The sequence below is a fragment of the Echiichthys vipera genome, assembly GCF_963691815.1.
Source record: "Echiichthys vipera genome assembly, chromosome: 7".
In the NCBI taxonomy this organism is placed as follows: Eukaryota; Metazoa; Chordata; class Actinopteri; order Perciformes; family Trachinidae; genus Echiichthys; species Echiichthys vipera.
The window spans coordinates 10,785,276-10,795,275 of record NC_139832.1 but is presented as its reverse complement, the minus strand read 5'-3'; the positions used below and the strand labels follow the sequence as shown (position 1 = coordinate 10,795,275).

At 42.8% G+C, this 10,000-nt stretch overlaps 1 protein-coding gene across 1 annotated transcript in view; it reads right to left on the bottom strand.

Moving 5' to 3' along the window:
* The window catches only part of iqsec3b (IQ motif and Sec7 domain ArfGEF 3b), a gene marked incomplete at both ends in the record, with an annotated part of 27,189 nt that overhangs the window by 14,158 nt on the left and 3,031 nt on the right, over window positions 1-10,000 (bottom strand). Inside the window, 4 exons of the mRNA XM_083915976.1 lie at window positions 186-904; window positions 1,808-2,209; window positions 3,309-3,426; window positions 7,820-7,894. Of these exons, the coding sequence (XP_083772102.1) occupies window positions 186-904; window positions 1,808-2,209; window positions 3,309-3,426; window positions 7,820-7,894 (1,314 nt within the window). The remainder of the gene's footprint in view (window positions 1-185; window positions 905-1,807; window positions 2,210-3,308; window positions 3,427-7,819; window positions 7,895-10,000) is intronic.

Genomic DNA, 10,000 nt, shown 5'->3' with positions numbered 1-10,000 from the left:
CCTCCTAACAATCACAAACACTAATGAGCTGCTGCTTGGAGCACTTTTGCAGGACTGTTGGAGATTTGTTAGACACAAACTGTAATAAGTGTACTTTGAACCCTGAGCCAGAGGGTGCAGAAATATTTTGCAATTTTGTGTGTGTGTCAGTGTATACTGAATGTGCGTGTTGTCAGCCCACTCACACATTGAAGAGGTTTAGTCCTATACGGTAGAGGCGTTTGCGGTGTGTGTCTGTGGATAGAGTTGGCGAGCGGCAGGAGGCTGGATCCTGGCAGCGGTCCCTAGGCAGAGAGACGACCAGGGCCTGCAGGGCCTCAGGGCTTGGCCCCCCAGGAATTTGCTGAGGATGAGTGTAGTGGTACTGCTGGTACTGGGTGTAAATCTGAGCAGGTTGCTGGTTAGACTGGGCTGAGGTGGAGATAGAGGTGGAGGTAGAAGTGGATGTGGACCCCAGTCTGTCTGAGCCGCTCTCCCCCCCCATTCCTCCTCCTCCTAAAGCTGGCACTGCTGACCCCCTCCTGGATCCTGGATCAGCCATTTCCAGCTCCTCACTGGGGGGAGGTGCAGGAAACTCTGGCTCCTCTCCTAACTGGCCATCTACTTCTCCAGCCATCCCACTCACAGAAGTCTTCCTGCTGCCCGACTGTCCCCTGCCTGAATTGCCCAGAGAGGTGGTGGTCGTGGTGGTGGCGGAGGAGATGGTGTAGGAGCTATTGCTGTCGATGTGAACCGTGACATCCCTGAAGGCCATGAGCAGCGAGCTTGCACTGCGGGGCAGACAAGCACTCTCAGCAGCAGCACGAAGGGCCCCGGGGTCCATCAGTAGCCCCTTCCCGTCTCCACCTTCCGATAAGCTCCAACCACGAAGGGCGTCATCAATTGACTGGGCCAAGGAATGAAGCTGCAAATATGATGATAAAAAACGTCAATGATTTAATGAGGTCAAGAGACATGATCATGTGGGGATAAGTTTCTGATACCACAGGGGTTTACTAATTTTTAAGACTAGTGAAAGTAGATAAACAGTGATGGTTGGTGACTAACCAGACCATGGCATTTAGATTAAATTACCTATCAAGTCATCGGGCCAACCAATGTAGTTCATTATAAGCATATAAATACAGTATATGGCCAGGTGAAGCTATTCAGTCTTTGCTTGGGTGAGGTTAGGATTGGACAAATTTAAATTTTAACCTGACGATGACACTAGCAAAAATGTCAGGGGATCACCAAATTTTTTTAGAATTCATCCTCTAGGCACCATAATTGCCTGGAAAAAATGTCATGGCAATCAATTGAATAGTTGAAACAGCGTTCTCTGTGCATCCTATCATCTGCAGTATAATGCTGAATCAGGTGCTTTCTAAGTTCCAGGATAGTTTTTCCCAATTAAAAGTTGTTGTGATATTTCAGGCCATACCAAAATGGTGGGCCAACTGACAACATTGTCATTCTGAGAGCTAAAGTGGTAGAATTAATCTTAAAGATTCTCATTTGAACACATTTCTGTTGAGTAACTATCTATCCTTACATTAGGTAACACAATGGTGATTGATGCCTGCTGATTGCTGCCCTTGGTGTCTATTGCAACATCCCCTGTAAAAATCTAAAGCAGCGCACAGTAAGTGACTGCTTTCCATCACCCAGCAGTAGTTGGGGGGAGCTACGCGAAAGAAAACGAAACACAGAGATTTGAACTTTGGTAAAACCTTATTTCTTGATTTATTTATTTAAGGACTATTTTGCATCCCTTTCTTCATTTCAACTCGTGGAAGCTGTAACAAAAAATATATAGACACTTCACCTGTTCAGAGAAGCAGTCCTCCAGCTGTGTGAGTGTTTGTCCTGGGGTTTGAGATGGGGCTGGGCCTGGGGCTGAAGAGTGACCGGCCGTTGGGGCCGATGCAGGAGATGGGGGCAGAGAGGTGGAGCGACACGGGGGAGGAGGAGGGGTTTTTGAGCGTATGGGTATCTGTCCTCCTCCAGGATGCAGACTGTAACTATGTCTCTGGGCTGAGTTCCGATTTCGGCCTGAAGGGCTGGGATGACGCAGGGAGATCCGGCGGGGCAATTTGCTCTCGGACAGAGAGTTACGGATCTTCTGGAAGTTTTTGCTGAGCTGGTACTGACGGAAGGCCGTCTGGATACGACGGGCTGCCCGTCTCGCTATGAGATGGCCTCCATATTTCTGCTCCAACTCTTCTATCTGGGGAAAGGAGGAGAGTGTGGGGGAGTGAGTTTAAATATCAAACATGTTTACAAGGCTCTCAAACTCACTGAAGACACTGCAAGACTCATATTGCAAGGCACACAGCAGCCACTGAACAATATTTATTCATCCACCAGCAGGCAAATATCATGATGCCATTTTGTGCCCATGTCTTCAAAAGATCAACAGAATTGGAGCATTGCATGAGTCATAAAATGCACTCTCACACTTTCAAAGTATCCTTCTTACTACTATCCTTCACTCCTTTAAGACCGGGGAGGTTTATGGCATTAGAGCCAAAGTAAACATCATCTATCATCATTCAACTGTTAATACTGGCTGAAGGGCCATGGGAAGGAGGATGGATGGGCTGTGACAAAGGTGATTTTGGGAAAATGAATAGAAAAGTAAACACCCGCACAAGCCTATTTCTGTTCCGTTTGTTGGCAGAGCAGCTCAGCCCAAAATCACAGCTTCCTCCAGAATTTTGCCCTCCTATATTTTCAGCAAAAGGGAGACGAACGAGGGGGAGTGGAAGGCGAGGGAAGAAGAGACATAGAGGGAGAAACAGGAGGACAGCCACACATGTGCCCGGCCAACAAAAAGTGCATACACACACACACACACACACACACAAACACACACACACACACACACACACACACACACACACACACACACTCACACACTCATATATACACATGCTCTCACTGCAGCAGACCCTTCAGCAGTTTGGTATGAGAAATAAAGACATCTTCAGCCGCCAGAAGCAGTTATTAGCTGTTACCATGACAACCTAGCATCTTTCGCATTCCTGTCGATGTGGCACTGGTGTTCTTTTTCATGTCAACACAGACAGAAATAGAACTGAATGGCAATCTTTTTTGTCAAACAAGACACAATGTCATATTATTATCCTTCACACAAACGCACAAACTCACACGCACGCACGCACACACACACACACACACAAACTCCTCATGCTCAAACAGGTAGAGGAATCAGCATTCACTCCATCACACCATGTGCTTGCAGCCCCCCCACACACACACACCCACACACACACACACACAAACCTGGTAAACAAAAGACATACCTGTTTGTTCTTATTCTCCAGGGTGATCTCGTACTCGCTGGGTCCTTCTCTCTTGGTCCCCTCCACTTCCTGTCCACCACCAGAAGCCGTTCCATCCTCCAGGCTCAGCATCTGGCCACTGCCACAGAATTAAGAGCAGAAAGCTATCAGTCCTCCCAGCTGACCTTCAGAACTCTGCTGTTATCGTGGTGGCAGGTCATCAACTATAAGGGGAATGTGAAGAGGTTCGTGAGGGAAGCACCAGGTGGACAGTGATGTGTGGCCGTGGTGGTTCAGGGCAAAGGTGACTCTGTTTAGTTTATGTGTCCAGTCCTATTTGGTCAGATTTGTGGCTTCACTGCAGAATGCAGCAGTGAAATTCTGGATATATGATGGTGAAGAAAATCCCTTGATTTTAAATCCTTCACTTTTTTACTCTATTGTGGGACTGCAAGCATCGATATTTTAATTACCAATTAATCTGTCAACATTCAATAACTCAAATGTCCAAATATATAGAACAGAGAAAAGAAGGAAATCTCTACATTTTGAGAAGCAGAAAACAGTGCATAATTAGCATTTTTAGTGATTAACCTATTATCAAATACATTTGATGATTAATTTTCTATTAAACAACTGATCCAGTGATTCCCAACCTTGTTTTTGAGCAGTTGAGTCAAATAGGGATTTTTTTTTTGTCAGATTGTTTCATTTGAACAATTCATTTAATTCATTTGTTAGAGGCCTGAGGAGGTAGAACTCAAAGTGGTGCACTGCACTCTTGATAGAGCCAAATGTGTTTTGCGCATTAACAGTGTTTTGCCACAAAAGTCAGAGCTTATGAGTTTATGCATGAGACTCTGAAAGCTGGTGTGTTTCCATGGCAATGACATCATTTGGATGAATATTTCAATGGAAGTTGTGATGAAAAGTGTAACTTCGTCTCCAAATAAGATTCTATCTTTTTTTCAGTGTTCGGTTGCCAAGATTACAGTACAAAAGGAGAATAAGTCAGTGACGTCATATGAGTGTTCAGAAACACTGGAAGCAATGCAAGGCAATGCTCGACAGACTATCGTATATATTCAAAGTCAAAAATGACTTGGCAGAAACATAAATCAATAATATCTGACTACAGATATTAAATAACTATTTATACAGTCACAGTTGGAAGCAAAAACAAACAAGATTAAATCGAACCTGAATCTGAATCAGAACTCAACATAGTGGACTGTGGAGGCTGTCTCCAAGTGCTCACTACCCCTGGTAGAGCATCCCATCCTCCTTTTATAATCCCAGGTCCTTTCCACAGATGGAGCAATGTTCTTTTACATTACAGCCTTATCAAAATTCTGTTAAAGCCATGTAAGGCTTAATAAAGAAAATGACTGCCGTGACACAGCAGAAAAATGTCTCTTTCACCCAAGTTCAGTTGTGGAAAACATAAGCTTTGCTCATTTTGGTTAAAAAAAAGGTAATAAAATGCGTCACACTAAAAGATACAAAACACTGCCATTCAGCACCTTTATACAGCCAGACTGGACAAAGCATAGACGTATGATTGCAGCCTAAAAGGTTTTATAATGGTGTGCAATTATGAGTGTGTGTGTGTGTGTGTGTGTGTGTGTGTGTGTGTGTGTGTGTGTGTGTGTGTGTGTGTGTGTGTGTGTGTGTGTGCTTGTGCAATCTTTCTTCCACCCATAATGCTTACTCTAATATTTTTTTTACACTAAGGGGACTGGTGCTAAACAGGACTGGGGAGACTAAAAAGCCTGCTCATGGTTAAATAATGAGTGCATCACTAAAGTTCCCCTTGTTTTCTTTGATTGCTGTGAAAGCAAATATTCTGCATTCCCCAGCCAAAAGTCAGAGATAGGGCCAGAGAAGCTTGGTCATATCTTTAAATGAGATAAAGTTAGAGGAAATAGAGAAGAGGGGGCAGTGGCTGGGAGAAAAACAGAGGAAACAGGAAGCTATAGAGAGACTGTGTTGATGTGAGCATGCTGGAGGCTGTCTCTATCAAAAACTCTATTAAAACACTACCAAGCCCCAGCGCTGCATCAGAATACATTAGAGTACATTAGAATACATTAGAGGATTTAAAAGCAAGAGTTGAGCTACTAATGCATCTGGACAGAAAAAAGCCTCCATAATGATATGTCCGCTATACCCTCCCTCTCTCTCTCTCTCTCTCTCTCTCTCTCTCTCTCTCTCTCTCTCTCTCTCTCTCTCTCTCTCTCTCTCTCTCTCTCTCTCTCTCTCTCTCTCTCTCTCTCTCTCTCTCTCTCTCTCTCTCTCTCTCTCTCCCAGCCCCCCCCCCCCCCCCACACACACACACACACATGCTCATACGTGGCCTACGTAGCAGCAACAAGCATATCAAGCACACACTCCTGCTCTGCCTGCACGTCTGACGTCATGGTGGAAGAGAAACGAACATCTGTCAAATCGCATCTCTCAAGGTCCCTCAGAGACTTATAGTACTGTACAGCCAGGCAAGAGGAACACACACACACAGGAGAGAAAAGGCAGAGCGGGTTCGTCTAGAGGCGGATCTCATTACATCTCTTGGGAGGTTTGCCTGCTCTGATGGATTCAGTGGATGTCAGTAAGTGTGTAGAGGTGGGGCAGGTTTGCAGCCACTAGGCACACACGGCTTCATGTGATGATAATAATGAGCTACGGTGTTACACGGCTCCTCTAAATCTCATCACATCAGGTGGGTGTCCACTGATGCTGCCGTGCCATTATCTCACCCAATCAGGACTATGTGGGTGTGCAGACGACGACAGTAAAGTCATCAGATCAAAGAAAAGTGAGCAATTCGAGACAGACAGATGGTGATATTAATTTAATGAGAATGAGAGAGAGGGAGAGACCTGATAAGGAGGCAAGAAATAGACATAATAATGAGTAGTGATGCATGCAGAAACAAACAACACAAGGGGGGAAGATATAACTGCCGATGAAGGAACAGAAAAAGTCGGCAGGACTGGGAAAGACTGGATTTAGTGGAGAACAGAGGATCAAACGATGGGATAAATTCCCAAGGAGGGAAACGTTTTACAACGGGGGTTTTTGCTCGTCCAAAACATCCCTGACTGAAAAGTCATGCCTTCACACACCCCACGCAAAGAAAAGAAGAAGATCAAACTTGTACAACAATGCTGCCCACTCAGAAACCGAAAAGTGGCTACAGTGGATCCTCAAAGTTCTACCAGTTACTATGGTAGTGGTAGCCATTGCGTCATTACTGGGTTGCTATGAGCACTTTTATATGGCAAGGCCCCCACTTCTGTGAATTACCCTTAAGGCTGCAAGATCTATAGGTTTCTTTATACAGAGCATCTAATTCTCTCGCTGTAACTCCAGGCTCCATGTGTCCATAAATAACCCAATTCACACTCACTTGTGCACGCACTAGCGAGTATCATTAAAAGCCTGGGAGTGGACATGACTCAGTTAGATGATCACACTATGTACAGATAGTGCATAAGTATACAGAGACAGGATGTTTTTAATGGTTGAAAGAGCACCATGTAGGAGCAAAAACTGCAGAGACCAATGGGTCAATATCACTAAGTGCCTTTGGGTGTCCTTATCAGAAAAACGCAGTCATCATAAACATATTGCAAAGCAAGTCAATTCTTAGGTTTTATTATAAATGTCCAAAACTTTACACATACCAGAACAATGATAGGTCTCTTGATATGTGTTTGTCTGATTCCCTAACCATTTTTTTGTGTAATAAGTGTTTAAATGACACCAAATTATAATACTTTTGACATGTTCTTATTAATCGGATCTTTGATATAATCCGGCATTTTGATCATTTATAGTCTATTTCCATAATAATATTCAGCATGTGTTTCTGCAATTAATATCTGTTGAGTATTGTTTTTACAATAAGTTTACCTCAAATTAATCATATTCTGTTTGTAGTTGGATGTTGTCAGGTTTAACATGTCCACCATGTCATAGTGAAATATCAATTAAAATACAAACCTTAAAACCATAAAAACTCAAAATATAATTGTTAAACAGTACACAGTCACCTTCAACAATGCGTCACTTTGCTACCTTTGGTCATGTGTTCTTTAAATGCTACCTTTAGCTAAAAATGTCCACTGTGTCACCAAGCTATGGTAACAGGGTGGACATGTACATGACTGATAACGAATAATTTGCAGTAATTTCTTTATTGTCAAACTAATTTTCCCATTAACTACAATATATTGTTGAGAAAGGACTAAATATTCTCCTGAAAATGTACATTTTATATTACTATAATTAATATATATTTACTCTGCTTTGAGGTTGTCAGGCAGGTCGGACACATCTGCTTGCAGTCAATTTATAATAAACAAAAGTGCTGCAGCTTAGCAATATTGCATTTTTAACAGCCTGAGTCTAGTTAAAACAATAAATATAAAGTTAAATGGAAAGGTTTTTTTGCGGGAAATGTTATGCCCTCAAAGGCTCAAACACTGGAAATAAAGTGTGATTGTGATTGGTGTGTGACTCCGTCTTACCCTGATGAGCCAGTGGTGTCAGCCTCTGGATGTTCAGGGGCGGGGCAGCAAAACTGATGCAGCACGGTCTCGCTCCTGAAGGGCAGAGGAGAGAGGAGGAGAGGTAAGCAAAGGGGAGAGGGAAGAGCAGAAGCAGACAGAAGGTCATTCTGTTATTGCTGTTGGCTGGATGTTTGTCTTGTTTCCATATTCCTTCTCCTTATTTTCATTATGTGTCAAAATATCCCAAAAGAGCCCAAAAAGACTCTCATTAGACTCTTCTGGATGATTTCCATGTGTTCTGGTATTTATATTATCTGGTAATTTGGTACTTATCCCGTGTAAATACCAATGTAGGTCAATTCAAGGCTGAGAACACTTAGAGTATGTCTGTGTTCGGATGTGCTTCAGATCTATGGTCATTTTGCAGAAATGTAGAAAAATAATGATCATGACTTACTGAAAAATATCTTCATGCTTGTTGTTTTTTTAGGTGGTGTGGGTGTGTGAGTTGTACACATTAGGTCATTTCACAATGAGCTGAAAGTGTTCAGTTGACAGTGAATTTCGGTGGTTACGCAAATGTTCTGACCTGGTTCAGCATATTGCTCATGACAAAGACCCTCTGTGACAGGCAATCAGAGTCAGAGCAAGGCTCGGAGTGACAATCCGAGCTATAAAAAAACTACCTTTTCACAGCAACTTCCGCTGACTTAAAGGACGGTGATGTTGGTTTTTTTATTATTATATTTCTCTGATCAACACTCCTCACAGTTGGTTTCTATGATAGTACTCCGCCATCTGCTGTAACATCTAGCCCACCACTCACACCTCTCATATGACACACAAACTGTACGCATGAATCATTTGTTTTCCATATAGAAGCATTTCAGTTGTGGTTCTTGATCCTGGTAGTAGAACTTTGAGAGCCTCCGTGGAGCCCTGCCTTTATGCACTTCATTTATTAATATATTTGGATTATTCTTGAGAAATGTGCAGTAATTCTCTCAGTAGACAAGCTTTTGTATTCTGTAAACAGTTCCCAAGGATATCCAAAATCTCTAAAATGTTATGTTTGTCAGCACACTCATTTTCTTGTTTCAAACACCACGACCAGAGAGCCATTTCCAAATGTAATCAATTATGCTAATCAACATTAATCAGTCAGACTCTCATGCTCACCCACTGATACTTTTCAAGCAGGCTTGTAAAATTATATAATGTATTAAAGAATGCTAGAATTAAAGATTGCTTTAGAATGCAATACAATCTTACTTTCTAGTCTCTTAATCAGTATATAAAATGTTTTTTTTTTGTATGAGATTAATTCATTTCTTCATTAAAAAATCCATTGACGCATTTCTTCATCTAATCTCCTCTTATAATATTCTAGTACAAACTTATTGAAACCATAAATCTGTGCAGTACACATGAGCCACAAGTTAACTTTTATGTGCAGATTTTGGAGGTCACAGGGTTAAACTCAATGTTATATGATGCACAACTTGGCCAAACTTTAGACCAAAGTATAAAAGCACTGAACTTGCAAATACAATTCTTGTTCACCATCAGTATAAGAGCTGAATTAATTTGACAGGTTGATATAAAACTGAGGAAGAGGCCAGACTGCTTGAAACCCTGAGGATACACACACACACACACACACACACACACACTCAACGGGTCTGTCCATCTGTCTGTACAAGACACACAGAGCGGCTATCTGCCTCGAACAACGCTTACAAAGAGTACAGGTAAATATTTCAACAGTACATGCCTCCTGCTGTTGGCCCTCCCTCTCTCTCTCTCTGTCTCTCCTCTCTCTGTCTCTCTCTCTCTCTCTCTCTCTCTCTCTCTCTCTCTCTCTCTCTCTCTCTCTCTCTCTCTCTCTCTCTCTCTCTCTCTCTCTCTCTCTCTCTATGTGTGCCCCGTCCTCCCTCACACCATCCCTCTCCTCTAAATGCAATGCTTTTTCATCAGCAAGTATCCAACAGAGAGAGGGGGTTGACATGAAACAAGATCAGCTCTATTTGGACTCAAAATGTTGCCAGTACATTGTGTCCACCTTCCACTGCATCACATGATGCCACAGCCTGTCCCTCTGCCGTCCAACCTATCTTTGGAGACAGCTACCCCAAATGCACCCATTTTTATCATCTGTGTTGTGGTCTCTTCCTGTACGCGTCTCACTCGATGTGTACT